This window comes from Nicotiana sylvestris, chromosome 2 (genome assembly GCF_000393655.2).
Source record: "Nicotiana sylvestris chromosome 2, ASM39365v2, whole genome shotgun sequence".
In the NCBI taxonomy this organism is placed as follows: domain Eukaryota; kingdom Viridiplantae; phylum Streptophyta; class Magnoliopsida; order Solanales; family Solanaceae; genus Nicotiana; species Nicotiana sylvestris.
Genome location: NC_091058.1, coordinates 6,245,628 through 6,269,412, shown reverse-complemented (window position 1 = coordinate 6,269,412; position 23,785 = coordinate 6,245,628). Strand labels below are relative to the sequence as shown.

The window sequence follows — 23,785 nt, the reverse complement described above, 5'->3', positions numbered from 1 at the left end:
AAATGGGGAGATAATATTTAGAGCTGCGAAGACAAGTGCAAATTTCACGTCAATTGTGACCGATATGAGACCCTTTTTTTATTACTAAATATTTTACATACGCAATCAAAGGCTTAGGGACGTGGAAACAAAATGTAAGCATTCCTGGAAAAGGCCATAGGAACCCAAATTCTGACAGAAAGCTGCAATGACAACGTAAGAGTGGGAAGTCACTTCAAAAAAATAAAATGCCAAAAATGACTAGCACTATCTCACCTGCATAGTTGTGTTTCTTTTATTTTTTATTTTTCAGAGCTGTAGTAAGTCCTAGACTCTGTCTGAGCATCCAGTTACTAAAGAGAATTCAGTACAGCTTAACAAACAGTACTGCTGCTTTACAATCAGAAAATTCCTCTTTACATTTGCAGATAATGTGAAAGCAAATTTGAAACTGAAATTTACCCAGATCATGATGTTCATATTGATATTACGCGCCTCTGCATCTAGCATTGGGTAAACCTCATACAATAACTGTCCTAGCTCTACCATATCTGTTCTTTCATTTCTTCTGGAACAATCACAAAGACTCTTTTAAAAAAATAACTCTTTACAACTTTTGAAGGCAATCCTAAGTGCAGAAAGATACTATAATCACATGGGAAACAAATACAAGCAAAAGACAGAAGTACACTCAGTGCACCTTACCTTAGTTCTAGCATACTTTTTTAAAACTCTCAAACCAAAAAAGGCCATCTGAAAGCTAAGAAGATACTCAAACTGTATAACTTTTCTCCGTCGGGAAAAAAAAAAATTATCGTCAAAATCGACCACAATAGTTTAATAACCCCCTCAGTCAAACTCGACGGTCTTCTTATAAGTTCCAGTCTTTTATAGATAGTAGACATATTTATCTTCCACATGGGTGACCATCACCGGAAAAAAACAAACATGGGCTTCCCGTGAAGTTCCACTGTATGTCCATACTCGTTACATTGCCACTGGTTTTCGGACCATGATAGAAACAACAGAACTCAATAAATTCATAAGCAGAAACAAAGAAAGCAGAGAAAAATCGGAGAACCCAGAGAGACCGAAAGAAGACAGAGGAATTGCAAAAGGCAAACACCACCTTTTCTTTACCTAAGTCCTAAAAGGACTCTAAAGTGGCCCAATTTACGTTCAGCTAGGAAATAATGTAAACTAAACAGAGGGGTAAAACTGACCTTTTGAGCCGCACCAGGACGACAAAGTCCTGCTTACTCCCGCTTCTAATAGTAGGAACTAGTATTTAAGTACAATCCATCATGAGAAGAGTAAGAAAATGAAACAGTGCAAAATTTTAAGTTAAATTAGTTAAAACCTAACTCAATGAGTTATTCAAAAGTTACCGTAACATTTCAAAATTGATAACAAAAAAGAATTACTAAAAGCAATGAGATTGGAGTCATCTACCAGTGACTGCTGAAATCACATAAAAGATGTGGGAATATGAAGAGAAAAACATAAATCATGTATCTTCAAGATATCACCAACATGATAGTAAATGTGCAAGTACAGATTTTTCCATTCCAATTGTACACTAAAAAAAGCCGAAACCCATGCTGGAAGAGCAAAAATGCAACAAATCAACTCAATTATGAAATTGGATAAACCTCATCTCCTAGACCTTTGCTTTGCCTTTGAGTCAAAATGGTGAGCTCTAAGCTTTTTCTTTCGCATAACATTTGTCTGCCCAACAGCACCTTCTCTAAATGGCATACCCATGAGGGCCAGTAATCTATGTGCCTCTTTATCTGTCTCAGCTGTTGTTGTTATGCAAACATCCATTCCTCTTGGCTTACCAAGAGCATCATAACTTAGCTCTGGGAAGACACTCTGTTCACGAAAGCCAATGCTATAATTTCCATGACCATCAAAGCTATTGGGGTTTACACCTTGAAAGTCCCTCGTTCGAGGAAGCCCAAGATTAATTAACCGGTCAAGGAAAGAAAACATCACCTATCAAGAAGAAGTAGATGTGAGTTTGCAGCACAAAAGCAAATAACATATGATGGTAGAGCAGCAAATGGATTGTCCAAGTTCAGACCATGTGAATTTCACTTCAGCCATTGATCATTGCAATTCAAGTTTTGCTGAAGTCACTTCAACAAAATTAGTTTTTCTGCAATCAAGATCAAGCTGGCGTGTATGCGAGTTTTTGCAAAAAAAAAAAAAAAAATATTTAACAATGGGAGTTTTTATTTTTAATTGGAAAATTTTATTGCAAAAACTTTTTGGAAATCAAATATCCAAAAACAAAAAAAGTGAACCTTTTTTGCAAATTTGTCACCAAACAAAAACTTTTTGCAGAAATAGTTATTGCAAACCTTTTTTTAGAAACTACTAAAATACCCCAAACACCATGCAAATGTTTTGCATGCACAAAGATCTTTCAAGCACAGTACTGACTAGGGTCTATAGCTAGCATAAAAAATGCCAGCGGCTAATATGAGGTTGACACTAACAGGTGATTTTTATATCTTTGAACTCTTCCATTTGTGCAAAAAGTTCAAAAGAATCAACGGTACTTAAGGTCACCGTTGTAAAGCTTAAAATTTGACTGGGTGCCTAATATTTCATCTGTCCTAAGATCATCTAAAACGAATATGACTAGTCCTCAAGCTCATTACAGCAAAAGGGAGAAGCCATCAATTCCAATCCACTCGAAATACTTACCCATCTCTATTTCCACTATCGCCAGCACCCTTACCCATCCCAGATTCCCTCACTACCTCGCTCAACCCCAGCCCCACCCTCCCACCCCCGAAAAAACAAGCTAATGGAAATTTCCCATAACCTTAGCACCATCTCTTCACATACTAACCATTTGCCCTGATGTAAAACATATTGCAACAATAGTTGACAGGTGCAAGAGAAATTACTTAAGATTATTTTATTTACCCGGAAAAAATTCTTTACCTTCTTTTTAGTGGTCATTACTTTTATTGTTTACTCTTTCTGGATTTTTTAGGGATTGAGTTTGTAGTATAGTGGCATTTTATTGCAGGTAGCAGCTCATGAAATAGAAACTTGAACAACAAGAAATTCTGACAACCACTCAAAACTTGGCCACCATGTTCGACTGGCAGCAACTATAAGGCAGCATGATTTCTAAGTCAAAGGTTTAGCTTGGTCTCCAAGTGTTAACTAGTTAGTGTTTACTATATCTCCCAGTTAACTCCCACATGAGTCATGAAACCATATAGTTTTAGCAATTTCCGAATAAAGATTTCATTGAGATTTGATATTTATTTGTTATCTCACCTGTTCCTCTCCGCTTTTTCTGCCAACCTTTTTCCTTCTTCTCTGAAACTCTGCTTACCTAACAAGATTCTTTTAGCAAGTCCCTATTCCACTAAACTTTCCCCTCAAGTTATTCCTCTTATTCCTGCATCTATGGCTCAACTAAGCAGTATTTCTACATCTCTTCCTGCTAAAAGAAACCCAACTTGTTTGCCTTGAAATTAAGGGCCTGCTGCGTTATGTCCAATTTGCAAATGTAGCGTGAAAGAGTTTGGCCCAGATGAGGGTTGGCAAAAGAAGATGGCAGGCACAATAGGAGAATAACAACTAAATGAAGAGATATCACTGGCTTTCTTTGATTTCTTTTGAATAACTTCCTCCAGCAAAATTGGCCATTGATAGAATTCTTTCAAAGGGTCAAATTTAATGCATCAGAACACAAATTACCACCTGCCATTAACAGGCCAGCCGCTACATGCCTGGAGTGTGAAGAAATGGAAGCAGATTCACAAGCTTCAACACAATGAATATTCCTCCAATTTGCAATTCCGTATTAAAGCACATTAGAGCATCAATTAGCTTTAGGGTGAAAATCAGTATTTTTTGCTGCTTCATTTTCAGTTTTGTGGAGGAAGATCTCCCCCTCCAAAAGGAAGAAACGAATGCCTAGGGATATAGGTCAAAAGGTCTGATAGTGTGGCGGACCAAGAAAAACATCTTTTCATTTAGTCCTTCTCTTTTGTTGCCTGGTCCCTTTCCACATTATACACTATCGTTTAGCAAATGCTAACCAGGTTTAGCCTGGAATTAGCTGATGATGGCTTAGGATTACTCTGTGACAAATCATATTTATTTAGGATTAGATCAAATTAAACTTGACATACAAATTATAGATCAAAATTTGAAAGGCACGACTTATTTCTTGCTTTTCCTTTATCTTAGAAGGCTTTACCCCAAAAACTCAAGTCTTGCACCTAAATTCCCTATACATGTTTTGGTAAGATAATTACATTACGGATGTTCGTCCGCTAACTACCCAGATATAAATCACATAATATCATATAGAACAAATGGAATTGCAAGTGAATTTTAGCTAAAAGAAGGAATTTAAAAAAAAATTGCAATGCTAAAAAGCAGAATAGAAAGGCCAACATACATTTCCTCGAAGTGTAACAGCAATTCCAAGCGGTTGACCTTCTCTAATTTTGAAAGTAGCAATAGCATTCTTAGCCCTCGTCTTCACTGGCCTTTGCCCAGTAATTAGTGCCAAATCATTCATTGCGGCATCCAAACCCTTTGAATTTTGTGCAGCATCTCCAATACCACAATTTACCACAATCTTTTCAACCTTCGGAACCTACAAGTCAATTATTCCACATACCATATCAAAGTAACACTAAATAATTGTGCTAAGTCAAAGCACTTAAATATTTTACTCAGAAAATGATATTAGTGCCGAATAAACTAGAACAAATTATTTCTCAGTATTTCAACTCTAAATCCAATCATAAAGAAAAAGAAAACAGAGTAACATTAGAAGAGTAAGAAGTAAGTATACCTGGTGAATATTGGTGTAATTGAATTCCTCCTTCAACATTGGAACAATCTTTTCGAGGTAATTTGTTTTCAGGCGATTAACCTTTTCAGCTTCACTTTTCTCCACCAATACTATTCCTGATGAGGCTTTCACCGTCAATTTATTGGGCAGGGCTAAAACCTTAGCATTTACGGCCGGCAATCGAATTGAATGGGCCGGAAATTCGCTGTAGAAAGAGGAGGCCGAGGAATGCAAAATCAGAGGAGAAGATGCCGCCATTTCACGCGAGACGATAACAGTTTTGAGTCGTAAAATGGCAAAATAGGATAACGAAGTTCTTTTTGGATAGAACTGTGAGAGAAAATGACAAAAATGGTCCCTTATCTTTGGGAATAGGTTTATTATGGACCTTTAAATATGCCCCTACTAGTTCTAGTCCTTTCAGTTTGACAAAACTTAACAGTTTTGGTCTCCATCCATTTTTAAAGTTAACTTTAACAGTTCTCCCCACTTCCTTGAAAGCTCTCACATGACAAAGTATGAGAGATGCATATAGGAAGGGCACTCATCAAAAAACTATTCTTGAAAAATTATTAAAACTGATTGGTTTAATAAACTCTATTAAATTGGTATTATTGGTGACAGAAATATGTGGTCATTGCTGCTAGATTGGGTTGTTGAGTGCACTATCAAGGAGAAAACTTTCTGGTCTAGTAATATCACAAATTTACTGGTTGAAATGTATCCTTAGTTTCCTTCGCTACAAAAAGTTCTCAGATGGCTCTGATAGACCATAAATTCAAATATTCAAACATGTGCGTTTTAAAGAAAGAGAAGATACTTTAATAATATGCCTTCAGACATTTGTTATTGGCATGATTAAGAGGAAGAGGTAGACTATTTTGTTTTCCTGACTCTTTTATTGATTTTAGCTTCATATTACAGCTAGGCTATTAAGAGAAATATGGGGAAAAGAAAGTAAGGTGCGTGAAAAAATTGGGAGAGAGCCGATTTTCTTAATTTTGAGGCTCGCGTGAGGCTCATGTGATGGGAATGTTAAATTTAACTTAAAAAATAGATGTGGACCAAAACTGTTAAGTTTTGTCAAATTTAAAGGGCTAAAACAGGTAAGGGCATATTTAAAGGATCACCGTAAACTTACTTCCAAAAATAAGGGACTATTATTGTCATTTTCTCAAAATTGTGAGGATGTTTCGGGTTTGAGCGCCGTAAAGAATGAGAAATGGCTTGAAAATAAATAAATGCTCTTACCCAGTTTAACTCCCTGGACTTTCTAAAAATGACAATGATAATAACAATACACCTAATAATTTTTTAAAAAAATGATAATTGGCAGAATAGCCTCCTGGCCACTTAAATTTACAATCCAATTGCCAATTTGGTAAACGAACTTATAACTTTCCTATTTGAACACCTCAACAAATTTTCCTATTTGAACACCTCAACTCATACATTTGTGAACTAGAAACTCAAATTCTGGTAGAAAGCTGCAGTGGGAAGTCACTTGAAATAAGTAAAACGCCAACAATGACTGGCACTATCTCATCTTCATAATTCTGTTTTTCTTTTCTTTTAAGAACTGCAGTAAATCCTAGACTCTGTCTGAGCATCCAGTTACTAAAGAGAATTCAGTACAGCTTACAAACAGGACAGCTGGTTTAGAATCAAAAAATTCTTCTTTACTTTTGCAGATAATGTGAAAGCAAAATTGAAACTGAAATTTGTTGATTACTAATAACTCCTAAAATTACATATAAATGGTTTAAAAATTTATCTCGCTGTACAACTCCTAAAATCAGGCCATCATCATGATCAATCACATTGAGCTAACTGTTAACCAGACGCAGAAGCTGAGCTTGATTTGAATCTCATTCATCTTCTCTTCTTCCTTGATTGTCAGGTTCATGGTTCCCTGCCACACTTCCTTCCGGTACACCAACCACGCCATTTTTTGCATTGGATTGCCCATTAGCATCTGAAGGCTGCTTTGAAGCTGGAGTAACATTTTCTCCAACACCAACATCCTTTGCAGGATTACTGGATTGCACCCACATAAGCTGCAGAATTTGGCCTTGCCAGGATTTACCATTCAGAAATGCTCTTTCAGCAGAACGACGTGATCGGAAAGATATTCTAGCAGATGTATTTTGCACCTCTGAGCCATTATTACAATCTTGAGGTTCCAAATCCTCCAGCTCAACAGAAGGAGGATCACCAAAAGTAGAAAAGTGCTCCTTCAGGACGTCAACCTAAAAATAGAAAATTATTTACAATATATAAATGAGAATACAGGAACCAGAGCAAATGAATCTACAAATTAACCTGAACCATTTACTAGACAAAGGGGATAAAACATATCCAATTCCAGAAAAACAAAGATGTGAAAATATGCGAACAAACAGCAGCCCCCTGTGCTCTTGCTTTAGTCATGTGAGTTATGAGTACATTAAAAACAAATTAAAACTATTAATTTATAAAGATTGAAAACCATCAACCTAACACACCTCATTACAAGAAGCACAAGGTTATAGCAGAGATATGCATAGTTTTACACCCTTACACCTTTGCTTTGGAAGAGTCAGCAAAACATATATGTGTGGAAAGAATAAACTCTTGCTGATATTACATATTTCAAGTCTAAAACGTGAAAGAACATGTCAGGGAAAAAGCATAACAGCATAGGGAAAACAAAGAAAGGCATATCCGCATTCTTTTTCTCTTGTGAAAGAATCTCTTACAAATAGCAATTATCTGAAGTGAGTTAGAGAGATTACGTTTGCCAGAGCACTTGGTAGAGGTGGAAGGATCTTGAATGCGGTGGGCCGGTTATCTAGTTTGTATCTATTTGAGATAAAAGGTGCGCCCACCGGTGCCAATGGACGAATTGACTGCTTCAAGTTCGAAGCTTCACGCGGTGCAACAGTCGAAGATGATTTTGAACAAGTGCGTTCGGCATTCTCTGTAGATCTACTATCTGGTGTTGCTTCAGATGGTGGTGATGACACAGTGTTACTAGGTTCTACGGGACTTGAATTTTCCACTTTACCAGAGTTGGAAACTGTTCCTCCTCCCTTTGGTTTGTTCATAGCCTGATCTGGCGCTGCTTCATCTTTCACACCCACAGCCTGCATAACAAAGGACGCAGAAGAAAAGGGGGTTTCAACTGCCAGTTGCTTTTACAATAAAGAAGTTATATTTACAACAACTACTAAGGGAATCCAAAGCAAGTTGGGATCTGACTATATGAATCTTCACGGACTGTGTAGCTCCATTTAACCTAACTCATTTCGGACCAATATTAACCACACAAAAAAAAAAAAAAAAAAAAGATCAATGAAGTTGTATCACCATACACTGGGAGGTAAACAAATAAACTACCGCAGATATAAGATCAATTTGATGTTACACAAGCAATTACTTTATTTGGAAGATATAACAGCGAAATTCTGCAGCCAAATTGATCCCCAATTTCCACTTCTCATCTAAATTAACAATGAGGAACCTAATCAGACAACACCAGCAAAAATGCCGGCTGAGAATGTAATGGTACATTTTTAAGTTCACAAGACGAGCATAAAAGTAAAGCAGCCGTAATTGCGAGATTATAAGCTTAAACAATAATTATTATTATTTTGATATTAAGAAGAGGCCATTACTTGCTTCTCAAGTTTATCCAACTTGCGTCGGAACTCATTACGCTTTTGCTCAAGCATCTCCTGCTTCTTGCGCATTTCTTCCTTCAGAAGTTCTAAAGTTTCCAGTTTTCTCTTCAAAGGTGGTGTAGTTTTGAGACCATTCTGAGCCACAGGCTTGGGCAGATCAGAGGTGGCTAACGGAGCAACAATACCATGTTCAGCAGTTTTTCGGGCTACAGTCTGCAGATTGTCTTTCCTTTTATGAGGAACCAATAGATGGGGTGGAACCGTACTGGGTGTCCCACCGCGGGGAGCTAATGGAAAATTACTAGGACCACTTGCTCCATTATCCATAATGCTATCCCTGTTTGCCCAGAAAAGCTTTATAAAGCGGTTGCCCATCACAGCATCTGGTGCTTTTAAAGCAGCCTCAGCTTCTTCCCTCTTAGAAAATTGAACAAAAGCTCGTTCACCATTCATCGGGATGTAAATGTCGATAACCTCCCCGAATTTTTGAAAGTGTGAAAGAAGAGCTTCTGGTTTGTTGTCTTTCTGCGGAATCCCACTTACAAATAGAGTACGGAGTGCCTTTTGAGATGGTTTTCGCATATTGAGTCCAGAACTACTTTGGGGCTCTGAAGATGATTCCATCATTTGCGGGTCTATGGTATCTACATTTGTTTGCTTACCATGACGGTTTACACCCTGAGTGCTGTTGAATGATTGCAACTTATGTTTAGACCTACTGGTTCTTTCCCACACACTTTGAGATCCTGAAGCTGCTCCAGCATCTCTATCTAGACGCTCAAGTTTAAAGCCATCACAAACCGCAACCTGATCCTGATCAGAGGAGTCTGCATCCAGCATCGGCCCTGTATCATCAATTTTAGACCGATTTACATCCACAAGTGCTGCTGAATTTTCAGGATGATCATTTGACCATAGAGGCTGATCAGGATCATAGAAATCAGCTCCCCCAGCCACAGAACCACCACCAAAAGTATCAGTCAAACCTAATCCATTATCAATCACTGGAGGGTTGATACTTTTGTTATGTAAAGCTTTATTAGCCAATGAGCTTGAGGGGCCTATTGCAGGTAAAGATCCTTGTGCAGTAGCTGGTCCCACCATATGAGCACCGGGAAGTGAAACAGGAAGATTAAACTTAGAAAGGCTCTGCAATTTGGAAAACAAAAAGTCAGAATCAATGTGCCTAAGGACATTGAATTTAATGAACAAGATAAATACAAATATTTGTCAGCTGAGACGCCTACCTGAACATCTTCAACAACGATGCGATTTACTCCATGCTCCAGAGGGCACATATCTCCTCTTAGGCAAAAACCACGCTCCTCAAAGTCTCTACACCTTTGCCTTGGAATGCCCATAGTCATGGCAGGATTCAAGGACGTTCTAAGCGTTCCCTGTAAACCAAGGGTATGAAGTGTATCAAGACCACCATTAGGTATTGCTGGAACTATTCCAAACGCATTCCAAGGCGCACCCTGTCCACTGGAAACATTTTGCGGCCCCCTTCCAGTATAAAGAAGAGGATTAATAGGGCCTTGTGGAACAAATTGAGACGCAATATCAATAGTGCTGAACCTAGATTCACACGGACCCCAAGCACCAGATTCTCTTCCTCGACCCCTACCAGGACCAGCATGACCAGACAGGGACTGATTTAGCCTCATCATCTGATATGAATCTGAAGGTGTCCTGGAAAAAGAACCCATTCCTCGTCTTTTCCCAAACCTAGTATCACTCGAGTGAGAATCTCCTTCCTGGTAAGGATGTCCATTTTCAAACGGCTTGTTCCGTTTCCTGAATGGTCTCCTTAAAGCTGGGTCAAGAGCTTCTGTCTCTGTAGATTGTGAACGTGTATCCTTTCTACGATGTTTATGATTACGATCATCATCATCATCTTCACTAATTTCTTTCTCCTCGGGATCACTATTGCAATCAGAAGTTGAAAATACCAGCTTTGGAGATGAAACTTTAAGCTCCATGAGTCGACAACCTTGCTTGTATAGAAACTTTTACCTCATCTACATGAGATAATCAAACTAGTTCGATTGCCATCATCACCTACAAAGTTACTACTGCCTGAAAAGGGGGGATCAACAAAGGGGAAGGTATAAATAATTGCAGTTCACGCTGAAAATGAGAAGATGTATTTCATAATTCCATGAAGGCACAGAAAATACAAGTAGGACTTTCCTGCATCAGGAACTAGTTGGCTTGAATCACATGAAACCTATAGAAGTTTCTTCCTACTTCATCCAAACAATCTGGAGAAGAGGATAACCCAGAAAAAGAGTAATAAAACATACCCCAAATGACATGACATTGAGCTTCTTCGAGCTGTAGAAGCTACTAATGACACTACCAGATATCATGTGATACCTGATGCATGTGCATAGTTTCAAGAAACTATCACATGACATCCATCTAACAAAGATAACAAAGCAACCAGCTATCATGCTATACCTGATGCACGAGCATAGTTTTAAGAACTATCACGACATCCATCCAAAAAGAAAATGACACAATCAGCTATCACGCGATACCTGGTGCATGTGCATCTATCACGCGATAGTAGTTTCTTGAAGCTACTAATGATAGTTTCAAGAAACTATCACATGACATCCATCTAACAAAGATAACGAAGCAACCAGCTATCATGCTATACCTGATGCACGAGCATAGTTTTAAGAACTATCACGACATCCATCTAAAAAGAAAATGACACAATCAGCTATCACGCGATACCTGGTGCATGTGCATAGTTCCAAAAGACTGTCAAAGGACATCCATGTAACTGAATGCACAGACTTGCAAGTTCGATTCAAAGACTAATGAATGTTTTCTTCCTAGGCAAGAATACCAAGGTGGACATGATATTCATAAACTATGGAAGCTTTCTTTCACCATGAGAACAAAAACATTTAGTCTTCAGTCATTAGCAGTTACCTGAATGTTAAACATATTGAAGTTTTGGCCATTCAAAGACGTTGAATTATATACCCAGATCATGCTCAGAGCACCGTGTCAAAAAGAAAGCGTATCGAGACAAATTTGGCAAGTGTGCCTGACCCACATATCACCCGCTAGACCAAAGCCCTGGGGGCATCCTCAACAATCATATATATCTTCAACATACTTTGCACGTAGAGTTTTTAAAACTGGTGAAACAACATAAATCATTGGATAGAACATGCTAAGATTTTCTCTTTTAATTTTTTTATTACTATATCAGGGAGGCTTGAAGCCAATGCTGTTTATGGGATTTGAACTCTCTTCCCACATGGTGGAAGGTGAGGGTGTTCTGCTAGTTAGCTAACTCAATCCCCAATATGAGCTACAATGGTTACACCCACTACATCGCAGTTTTCTAACTCATTTTGACATGTCTTTATCCAATCCAATAGAATCATTATTTCATGGACCTCCCAATGATTGCACACAGCTCAATCAATTCAATAGTGAGTACAGTAATCATATTATTTTTCATAATGGGACAGGCATATAATTCCAGACCACGACATTAGCAGCCAATAATAAAGTTAAAATGGAATATGTTACCTTCTCAAAAAAAATGACTCAAGTACAAAATACCCTAAATTACGTCCAGCTGTGTATCAAACCAAGCTCTGGCAAAGCCTACAGAACTCTAAGAAAGATAAAGCCGTGTTAATACTTTTGTCATTCAGCACTCGACAATTAAACTAGCTAAACAAACAGAATAGTTCCACCTTGCACCTTTAGCTCATTTACCTGGTGAGTTTGGGATTGAGACATAATAGTTATTGTTGCATTGGATAATACTGGATTCTTTCCTAAAAAATTTCAGCATCCAAATACCACGAGTTGGTGGAAGTAATGTACTGGCAATAAAGTCATTGTATTTTAGGAACCTAGACACATTAACACACGGCACATTCGTGGAATCCTGGGAAGGCGCGTGAAAACTCCTGGCCTAATATGTGCAAACATCAAGCTTGGTGTCGACTAATGATAAATGCAACAAACCAAGCCAATCGAAACAGGCATAAAATGCCAATTAAATCATTTGCAGATGAGCCAAAAAAATAAGCTGTTTTTTTGGTTGGTTGGGGGGGGGGGGGGGTTAATCCTTTGGCTAAAAACGTAGTGGAAGCAAGCTCTTTAAAATGAACCAGCTCTAATCATTCCAGTCTTAAGTATCAAAATGGTAAAAACGAATAAAGATAAAAATCAATCACTAAATCGAATGCAACACAGTCACTCAATTACGATTACTTATCAAATTATTAAAAGAATATCAAGCTGGATTACAACATCTAAGCTCCAAATATAATAAATTAATGAAGAAAAGAAAAGATAAAAGAACCGAACCTCTAAACATGAGCCTTTTAGGGTTTCGATTAACCGGTCTGAATTTCTAAAAGTTGTATACATCGCCGATGAGATACTTCGTGTGGCTTCAATAATGGCCGCAATATATTTATGTATCTGTTATTATTTCTGTTTTCCTTTTTTAATTATTCTGTCTTCTTCTTCGTTTTCTACAAAGAAAACCTGAGAATGAGGGTTTTGAGGTCACAGTACAACCCCCTATGTTTTCTTCATTTGCAAAATAGTGACAGTAATATATTATGTTTATCTTATTTGGTGAGATTGTGAATTAATCTGATCTTACTTCTTTTTGTGTGTGGGGGAGGGGGGGGGGATGCCACGTGGCTACATACTTAATAAATTGCTTCAAATATCAACAAAAAAAAAAAAAAAAGGGAAACAGTTTGTTATTACTTTCCCAAAATTGATTAACTCTTGCACCTATTTATTAATTTATTATTAGAATGTTGATATGAATCTTCAAAATAATAGGAATAAGGTGCTAATACCACCAATCTAAAGGCAAAAAAGAATATTTTTGTTTAACAATATATTTTTCTCAATTCTAACTAAACTAACATTTTGGTTAATAAACGTGTGAACAAGTGGGCGTTAGGATATAAGAATTGTAAAATTTTAAAAAAGGTGGGAAAAAAATTCAAGTGAAAATGGTAATTGAAAATTAGAGTTGTATTAGGACATGAATATAATTTTAGGTTAGTTTTGAAGTTTTGCGAATGATTTGAGTGAAAATTTTGAAAAATAATTTTTTGGAGTTTTAAAAATTTTCAAAAAATTCCAAAACTCATCTTCAAGTGAAAATTGAAAATTTTATGGCAAAACACTGATTTCTAAAAAAAGTGAAAAAATTCTTATGTCAATAAAAAAAATTCACTTTTTTGGAAATCAGTATTTGGCCATAAAATTTTCAAATTTCACTTGAAGATGAATTTTGGAATTTTTCGAAAATTTGAAAAACTCCAAAAAACTATTTTTCAAAATTCACTTATATCACTCACAAAACTTCAAAAACAATCCAAAATTATATTCATGTCAAAGCACAACTCTAATTTTCAAATACCATTTTTACTTGAATTTGTTTTTCACTTTTTTAGGAATTTTACCTGTCCAAACGCCCACTAAGTATATTCAGAAATTAGAAGTCCAACTTATTGTAATAATATATTTCAAGCTATTGCCTTGGATATAACCTATGCTACCAACCGTGCTACCAAACAGGTATTAACATAGAATAGATTAGTTTCATTCAAGAATGATGATAACAAAGAATGTAGCATCCCAAAAAGAAAAGACGGCTAATAAATTTCGCATTACTTATCGTTAAATGAAGGAACCCAATTTACAATTAAATGTTTTTTTTTTCTTATTGTCATGGATTTTTAGATGTTAGAAAAGAAAGGTTCAAATTAATGAACTAAGAGGGGGATCGAACTTAAACCTATATCATAAGCTCGTACTACAATTTGAGTTACTGTTCTAAAGAAAGTGCTGGGTGTGTAATTATTGTTATTCGAATTATTAAAAACAAGAAACATGCAGGAACTGAAATAAGAATTAAAAAGAAGAAAAATTGGGTATGATACAAAGTGAAACACAGTTGAGCAGAAGGAAATGAAAGTAATTTTTAGGTCCTGTACAAGAAAAAAGAAAGGAAAAAGCAAAACACATTAACAAATCTGTCTCGCGAGCACAAGAATAAAGTTTCAGCAGTCAGAAGCAGAACGTTAAACCAGTAAAGAATGCCGCTTAAATCCAAGCAAAGTAATTTTTGCAAATTTAGACATTGAACTCAGATTTCTATACAGGAACTTGAACAAGAGGATACATGCTACCGACCAAACCAGCCTCGTGGTGGCTGAACGTCTCCATCATTCATCAACTTGTCCAACACTGTATTCAAATCGACAGCCTGTCCACTCTCAGTCAACCTCCGCACCGTTGCCCTTACTTGGTCTCTTGAAAATCCCATGTTCGTCACTTTGTCAACAACATCATCAATAGGAACCCTATTACCAGTACTGGGAGAACTAGACCCACTACTAACAGCAGAAGCCGTAGGTAGTGCTTGAGGTAATATCCTTGCAGTGGGGAGCTGCTGATAGCCACTTCCACCACTCTGGCCCATTGCAGGTAAGTTAACTTGAGGTGGTTTCATTGAGGAGCCACTGCCATACTGACGTGGGGAACTGCTATAAGGATAAGGTTCACCATGCACAGAGGATGGTGGATATACACCAGAATATCCGGGACCAGGTCTGCTAGGTGGGGGCTCAAACATATTAGGGGGAGCTGCATATAACTGCTGGGATGGAGGGGCTCCACTTGATGGATGAGGAGGTTGGCGGATGCTTGGTGGTGGATAATTCTGGGATGGTACAAAAGGTGTCTCTTCACGATGATGGCCTACTAGAGGTTGAGGTTGTGAGGGATTAACAGAGGAATGAGGGGGTTGTGGTTGAGCAGGTGGAGGTGGCTGAGAGTACATTGGCGGAGGGGTAGACTGATATTGCTGATGTGGAGGTGGTGGTGGAGTCTGATGCTGCTGTGGTGCAGGCAGTTGGTACTGCTGACTTAAGTTTTCCGGTGCTTGACCAGCCGGGGGATAATAAGCTTCTGACTGAGGATGGGAGGGAATTGGATTCTGAGGAAACTGGTTCTGAAGTTGAACTTGGTATGGCGGATTCTGTTGAGGAGGGGGCGGAGGAGCATTTGGAGGAGGTACGGTAGAAGGTGGTTGTGTAAGAGCAACATGAGGAAATTGCTGGTGGGATTGAAGAGGAGCAGATGCTGTAGGTTGGGATGAATCCTTATGTGTAGTATTGTGGGTTTCTGCTTCCTGCTCAACCTTTGGAGCTTGCGATTTCATGAGCTGCAGCTGAGCATCCATTATTTCCTGTTTATCTCTTATCACCTGAACACCATCTTGCACCTACATGATAATTAATAAAACAAGCAGCTAACAATCCATTTACATAACACCAAAAAAAAAAAAAAAAAATGAGGGTTGGGGTGGGGGGAGGGGGAAGGGGGGAGGGGAGAGAGGGAGAAGACATACAAGGCCAGACTTAATTTAAGACATTCCTCCAACCATCATGATAGAACAAAAAGGAAAAGAATACATCACGCCAGATTAAACATAAAAATTCATCCTTTACTGATGGGATATCAAATTTTTCATCATTCTCTGGCGCAAAGCAGATGCAACAACAACATTCCCAGTATAATCCCACATAGCGGGGTCTGGGTCAAGCGCAAAGCAGACAAGATGGAAAAATTATCTCACCAAATAATCACCAATCAGCCTTATGATAATACCGTTCATCACGCCACCAGAATGATATCCTAAATATTATGCGTGCTTTTTCCAAAATTTTGATAAATTAGTTTTTACCAAAGACTTCAAAATGATCATCCCACTACAAGCCAGGGTGAATTGATATCACAAAGGAGAAAGCTAGCAAGGGCACAAATGACTTCCAGAACTGAAATCATCACCTGAAGCAAATAGAGAACGATTCACAACCTCCCAATGCAACTTAATTTGTAGTAATTGATATGCAGTGCTTAATGAGCACTCCCTTTTCCCCGCATGTCATTGAGTTGTACCAAGGTTCTCCAGCATCTAAAAGTTTTAGATTTAAAAACATGTTTTTTTTTAAATAAATAGATCTATATACATGGATCAAGGTGTCCTTGCACTGTCATTAAACAAAGAGACAATTAAACCTATGAGGAAACAATTCATAGTGTATATACCAGAAGTCAGAAGTATAACTATATTGCAGTACTCAGCATAGGTAAAAATAGATGAGGTAAGAGGAAATAACATAAAGACACGAAGACCGTGGTCTTGAAACAAGGGTAAAAGGGGCACTTCGCTTGCATTTCTCATTCTAAGGACAACTACTGAAAAGTGCTAAAGATACTAGTTAGTCTATTCAACAACGAAAGAAACATAGAAGCAGCATACACATACCCAACTCTAGAGCAGTTTGATATATTTCATTTTGGTGCCAAATCAAGAGCAACTTAATTGAAACAAGATGATAAATCTAAGAACTGCAGATACCTGTCTGAGTATATTTTCCAACTGTCTCAATTTTCCATCAGTGACTCCGTGGTTGTTACCAACAGACAACTTAAGTTCATCAACAGAGTTATCAATCTGGCGACTTCTAGTTTCTAATTGTGATAGCCGAGCACTTACTCCCTCCATTGCATGCAGAAGATTATCGGCATACTTCTTAACTGTGTGATCAATTTCCGATAACAAAGATGAATAAACACTGCTCAAATCTTTCTCCACAATAGCTTTGGCAGCTTCAGTCGAGTCAAGAGAACCATAATTCTGCACAGAAGTAGAAACGTAAATACAAAAGAACCCCATTAACTGAAAAAAATGGTGTAGAATTCACATATGGTGTTGAGCAAGTAAAATAATATTAACTTTGGCAGCTTCAGTCGAGTCAAGAGAACCATAATTCTGCACAGAAGTAGAAACGTAAATACAAAAGAACCCCATTAACTGAAAAATGGTGTAGAATTCACATATGGTGTTGAGCAAGTAAAATAATATTAACTGGATAGCTTGGGCTATCCGTCTAAAAAGTTGGATCAATTTGAACTATTATGACGACCCAAGTCGACTCGTTAGGATATTGAAGATCTAACCCCAGAGAACCCGTGAAAAATGAAAATAGCAATAATCTATCTATCTACACACACACATATATATGTCGCACCTTCTCTTCTCTCCTTCTCACGCTACCCGGCAGTTGCGGATCCACGTTCAAGCTTTGGGTTCCTGTGAACCCATGCTCAGTCCCCAAGTTCTATACTATGTTGTACACGATTCTCATAGATCACATCAATACTATCCTTGGGAACCCAATAAAACAAAGGCATGTGGTGCACTAAACAAAGACGTGTGGTTGGTCAAGGAATTAACAACCTGCATTTGCGTAAAGGGGTTGAAACCTCTTAACATGACTTATTTCTTTACCGTTTTCAAAATACAGCTCTTATAAACTAGTAGAATATTATGCTTGGGCCTTCATATTTTAATAATGTAAAAGTGTTGTAAGGTACCATTAAACTAATAGTGATATAACATTTGTGGTCTTTCTCTAAGATGATCTTTTCTTCTCTTTTATTTTTTTCTTTCTTTTTCACAAGTTCACTTGTCATCTTACCTATGTTACTAATCAGTTATCTATAAATGGTGTTAAGTATTGAAAAATATAAAATCTTTACATGTTTGTCGTAAAACCCATTTTTTTCTGGGAAAAATTGCTATTTTCCGTCTTTCTTCTCTAGTCCAACTTCTGTAGTCGGAAGCAGTGCATCCATCTTCTTAAATTCTTGGATCTACCTCTCTACCAGGGATGGAGCTACGACCACGACCAAGCCCGACAACAGTTGATTAGTGGATTCAACTTGTTTTTCTTCTGTTCCTAGTCTGCTTAGCGATTTCTCTTTGTGGTTCTTGTTCCTCATGTAAAAATTTGTTTCAAAATACTATCTATCGGGTTTGTTGAAAGATAGTCGGTCCTGTGAAGAAATAGGCAAAAGTTTGTGTGGGCTCGACCAATGTACAGAAAAGTGTGTGCTTCGTCGCTTAAAGCGCGAAACGACGCAACGCGACACAGTGTCGCTTCCAGCTCCTTGAGGCGACTCGATCTTCAGAAGCGCATGCTTCACCGGAAAAAGCGATGAAGCAAGGAAGCAGAGAAAGCGATGAAGCGATCACTTTTGTGAAAAAAGCACAGGGGGTTCTTTTTTTAAAAAAAAAAAACATTGGGTCTGAGACAAAACAGACCCTAAATCGACAAAAAACCTCAATCCCCTTCACGAACAGAGGCTCGAACAAAAACAGAGGCTCAAAACAAAAGCTAGGGTTCCATCTTCTTCAGTCGCTCGACCAGTCGACCTCGAAGGCTCGAACACTTCTCCCTTCTTCAGTTCTTCTCGTGACTCGACCCAGGTAATTTCTTCTCCTTTCTTCTTCAGTTCTTCTCGTTTTTTTCTTTTTTCTTTCTTCTCCTTTCTTCTTCAGTTCTTCACGTTATTTTTTCATTCTTCTTCTTCTTCTTCTTCTTTCTTTCTCTCTCTGTTTCTCCAGTCCAGAACAGAGTAAGGAACCATTTTTTCTTTCTTTTTCCTTTTCGTTTGTGTATATTTCAGCATATATATTTAATTATTATATGTATTTCATTTATTATTATATTTCAGCATATAAAATTAAATTATTATTATATTTCAGCATATAAAATTAATTATATATATGTATTATTCTTAGTTTATGTGATTTTTTAAATGTATATTTCAGTTTATATAATTAATTATTATATATATTATATGTATTTTCAGTTTATTGATTATGTTTTTTCTTATATCTTAATAGGGATATTAAAATGTCTCAAAGTTCGAAAGAGAAAGACCGGCTTGGCGATATGGCGAGAGAGTTAATGAGAAGAATACAAATGTTGTATGCAAGTTTTGCAACAAGATTACAACGGGTGGAATTTATCGCTTTAAATACCATCTAATTGGTGGCGATAGAAACGTCACAAGTTGTCCGAAATGTCCACCGGAGGTGAGGGAAGAAATAAAGAATTTTGTTGAGAAGAAGAAGGAGCAAAAAAATCAAATGGTTCATCAACCAATCTTGATGATGATGATATTGAAGAATTGTCACTTCCAACAAAACGGGGAAGAGATGGGTCAAGCCATGGATCATCGACTAAAGGTCCTATAGATTGCTACTTCTCAAAGAAGCCGGAAGCAAAGGGCGGTGGAAAAGATGTACAAAAAATTTCTAAAGACATTTTGAGGGATCGTGCAGTTAGAGCTTTTGCACGATGGGTCTATGATGCTGGGCTCCCCTTCAATTGTGTCAACTATGACACTTTTGGAGACTTTATTGAGGTCGTTGGTCAATACGGACCTGGAATGAAGCCTCCCACTTACCATGAAATAAGAGGTCCTTATCTAAATAAGGAAGTGGAGGAGACTAGTAAAATTGTTGAGGAGCATAAAGTTGTGTGGAACAAGTACGGCTGCTCCATTATGATGGATAAGTGGACAGCAAGAACGGAAAAATGATTATTAATGTGTTGGTGAATTCTCCCCGGGGAAGTTTGTTTCTTGAGTCCATTGATGCTAGCGACTCATCCACTGACCACATCAAAATGTTCACCTTGTTTCAGAACACCATCGAAAAGATTGGTCCAAGCAAAGTTGTTCAAGTGGTCACTGATAATGCAAGTGAAAATGTGAAAGCGGGTGGCATGATTGAAGGAGCGTACAAGAATATCTATTGGACTCCATGTGCGGCTCATTGTATCAACTTATGTTCGGGGACATTTTCAAGGAAAAACCCTTCTCTACAATTTTTGGTCAGGGCGTTAGGGTACATTCTTATATTTCTCAGCGGCCCTTGTTATTGAATATGATGAGAAGATTCACCATGCAAAAAAATTTGGTGAAACCGGATAAGACAAGGTTCGCCACTGCTTTCTTGACTTTGCATAGTATCCACTTGCAAAAAGACAATTTAAGAAAGATGGTCACTTCAGAGGAATGGAGCAAGAGTAAATTTGCAAAGGAAAGTGCGGGGAAAGAGGTTGCACGCATTATTTCTTATTCTTTTTGGAATAATGTCCTTCATACTCTTAAAATTGGTTGCCCTTTGGTTAAAGTACTCCGTTTGGTGGATGGGGAGAAAAAACCACCAATGAACTACCTCTATGAAGCTATGAATAGGGCCAAGGAGGCTATTCAAGCATCATTCAGTGATGAGCAGAAATATGCAAAGGTCTTTCATATCATTGATGCAAGATGGAATGAGCAACTTCATAGACCTTTGCATGCAGCTGGACTTATTCTGAACCCATCACTCTTTTAAAGAAGTGTGGATAGGATTCCATCAACTTGTTATCAAGTTGACCCCAGATGAAGACTTGCAAGAAAAGATAGTAGATCAGCTTGCTACTTACAAGGCAGCTGAAGGACCTTTTAAGCTCCGACTTGCTATTAAACAAAGAACGACAAAGTCGCCAGGTGACCAAGTGTTTCTATATTTTATAGCTCTAACTTCAATGTATTTTTTATACTTATTAACTCTTGAACATTTTTTTGACTTCTATAGTTGAATGGTGGGACTAATATGGTGTAGAGACTCCGGAGTTACAGGCTTTCGCCATCAAAGTTCTAAGCTTAACTTGTAGCTCATTCGGATGTGAAAGGAACTGGAGTGTTTTTGAACACGTGAGAAATAAAAAGAATTATTTCGTGTTTTGAGATACAGTAAATTATATCTCAATTGTCCAAACTCCTACTAATTAGTTGACACATCTTTTTTGCAGATTCATACAAAGAAGAGGAATCGACTAACATTGAAGCGCCTCCATAATCTAGTGTTCATAAAATACAATAGAGCATTGGGGCGTCGCTACAACCACCGCAATATAATAGATCCAATTCTTTTGGATAATATTGATGAGGCTAATGAGTGGCTAACCGGAGTCCCCGAAAATTGTGAAGATGAAGAAGTATTTGAAGGCGACTCCGATTTCACTTGGGGTGATGTTGCGGTTGGTAGTGGAGTTGGGGAGAATCCTTATGATTTAAGGAGATATACTCCAAGTTCAAGCTCTATTAGGAAGGGAAAAAGTGTGGCTACTACAAGTCGATCCCTATCCCTAATTGATGAAGATGAAAGTGATCATGAAGAGGAGGGGGAAGAAGAAGATGACGAGCAATATGAAGATAATAGAGGAATTCAAGATTTTGACAATCTTGAAGAAGAAGAAGAAGAGTAGAAGAATAAGATGTTGATTATAGTAATTTAGTAGCTTTGATTTTGCTTGTCCTATGGTTTGTGGATGATTTGGTGGTACCTAGTACCTACTTTTAAGTATTTAAATTGAAGTTTTTGATTATTTATAATTTTACATTATGCTTTTTAAGAATTGCGCTTCACTTTAATAAAGCGTGCGCTTCGCTTTTGAAGCGAGGCGAGCCCTTGTCGCTTTTTTGCGCTTCGCGTTCTCAAAAACACTGGGCTCGACAATGGCACATTGATTGACTCAACTTGTCTAAACCCATCCAAATTTGACCCAAGCTGCCGATTTGACCCCCTGCTCAAAAGTCCCATGGTAACTAGTTACGCACATGCAAATAGCATGTAAGGAGAAGCCCCAAGCATTAACTTCTCTTACCAAAAATACTAATTGAGAATCTACATCTTGGCAATAGACAAATTAAAAGTCAGAAACACTGACTAGCCTGCTCTGTGTCGTGGGAATCCAGATAGGAGGAGCACAGTGGGCACATGCTAAGAGAAGCCACAAAAATGAACTTTTCTCGCTAGTATTGTATAATTAGAGATACATAAAACATCAAAAGAGATTCTAGAGAGAAAAAGGATCAACAGGCCAGATTTCTTTCATGAGGAAAAAACAGGGCTACTAAAAGCGTTGGTGTTATATGCTGAGTAACTTAGTTGATTCTTCTTCAACTAAATTAGAACTTCTTTAATCGTAGTAGAGTGTAGAAATTGATGCACAACAGGGCACTTGCCATAATAGGCCAGCTTAGGAATGCAATAATCCCTCCCTTCCCCCTCCCCTTACCCTGCAATTCACTTATCCTTCTTGGTTAGATACTGAATATGCCTAATAAGTTTCCTTGTTTGCAACAACTCTTAATACAAATTACCTTGCATTACTTTAGCTTTATACGTCATAATGCAAGATATAACGACACATAAATCCTTCCACACATTTGAGCTGATCAATTCTATAGCATCAGAGACCATTTTGAACTATAATAGCAAATTCACCTATATATGTAACCATGGCTCGGACTTCTATATGTGTCCACTAAATTAGTATTTCAAACACATTAAATCAAATGAATTGTGGTAGAATCCCAAACTCGAACCCATAAAGTTCAAATTCTGAATCTGAATACACACACTAACTAACTAACTAATTAGCCCACATAAACAAACCGTTGTTGCAATAGTCTGTACCCAGTAAGTCAAATCTTAGATCCGCCTCAGAATTTATAACAAATAAATGTATGCATGCAAAATTGCAAATAGATATAGAGAAGGTATTAGGGATTACTCTGATGCTACTCTCAGTATTGTTTTTGGAATCAGCAGAATTCCAAGCCCTAGCTGCAGCCCCAACATTACTAGAATCAACGTTAGACTTGGGCGATGACGATCCAATTGGGCGAATTGGATGAAATTCGTAACTGGGAACAATATCTTCTTTCTTCGGATCGCCGCTAATGTGATGGTCCACTTGAGGATTAACAAGATCGATGAAGTCATTATTGTTGTTCTGTGAATTGGATAGATCCATGATCTGTTTATCCATGTACTGCGATGTATTCATCTGATGTGTTTATATCATGTAAAAATATAAAGTGTTCGCAAATTTGTGGACGATTAGTAGTTGATCGAATTTATACTTGTAGATATGGAATTGAAGTGAAAGCTTTGGTTTGCTTTGTTTACCTATTTGGGTTTCTTACGAAGTTGCCTCTGAGAAATGAATTGAAGATGACAAAGTCGCTGTCGCTTCTCGGTGGACGTTTTGAATCCGGTTCCTAATTGTGGGCTCTATATGGGCTTAATCTGAAACGTCGATTTACTTGGGCCTAATCTGAAGTGACATTGTATGGGAAACTACCACCTATGTCCATTTATAAGTAGCTCATTATAAAAATTGGCCAAATCATAAAATATTACTAATATTAGCCAATTAGCTATTTATAACAAAAAAAGATCAAGTTTTTACTTTTTTTTTGTGGGTGTTATTATAATAGATTGGGTACATTTTAAGGAGCTTGAATCTCGGTTTTGGAATAATTTGGTGAAGTTTTGAGGTGGTTTGAATTGAAAATTCGAAGTAAAAAC

The 23,785-nt window shown here is 37.6% G+C and overlaps 3 protein-coding genes across 4 annotated transcripts; all 3 read right to left on the bottom strand.

Annotated features, from left to right (window-relative positions):
* Positions 1-1,468: 1,468 nt before the first annotated feature.
* Positions 1,469-5,117, bottom strand: LOC104230889 (large ribosomal subunit protein uL5c). Its single transcript, XM_009783791.2, has 3 exons — positions 4,820-5,117; positions 4,418-4,618; positions 1,469-1,977 (listed from the first exon to the last, which is right to left on the bottom strand). The coding sequence occupies exons 1-3, from the start codon at positions 5,075-5,077 to the stop codon at positions 1,633-1,635; spliced, it is 804 nt and encodes a 267-aa protein (XP_009782093.1). The 5' UTR covers positions 5,078-5,117; the 3' UTR covers positions 1,469-1,632.
* Positions 5,118-6,473: 1,356 nt separating this feature from the next.
* Positions 6,474-13,076, bottom strand: LOC104230890 (zinc finger CCCH domain-containing protein 41). 2 transcript variants are annotated; one of them, XM_009783794.2, is made up of 6 exons: positions 12,832-13,076; positions 12,040-12,127; positions 9,729-10,560; positions 8,476-9,630; positions 7,594-7,944; positions 6,474-7,068 (listed from the first exon to the last, which is right to left on the bottom strand). In XM_009783794.2, exons 3-6 carry the CDS (start codon positions 10,461-10,463, stop codon positions 6,688-6,690), a joined length of 2,622 nt encoding a protein of 873 aa, XP_009782096.1. In that variant the 5' UTR covers positions 10,464-10,560; positions 12,040-12,127; positions 12,832-13,076; the 3' UTR covers positions 6,474-6,687. The 2 variants fall into 2 exon arrangements, with proteins under 2 accessions (XP_009782096.1, XP_009782094.1); XM_009783792.2 differs by lacking the exon at positions 12,040-12,127.
* A 1,373-nt stretch (positions 13,077-14,449) lies between these two features.
* LOC104230891 (uncharacterized) lies at positions 14,450-23,437 on the bottom strand. The gene is made up of 3 exons (XM_070167643.1): positions 22,986-23,437; positions 16,922-17,200; positions 14,450-15,781 (listed from the first exon to the last, which is right to left on the bottom strand). The coding sequence occupies exons 1-3, from the start codon at positions 23,259-23,261 to the stop codon at positions 14,681-14,683; spliced, it is 1,656 nt and encodes a 551-aa protein (XP_070023744.1). The 5' UTR covers positions 23,262-23,437; the 3' UTR covers positions 14,450-14,680.
* Between the last annotated feature and the right edge of the window lie 348 nt (positions 23,438-23,785).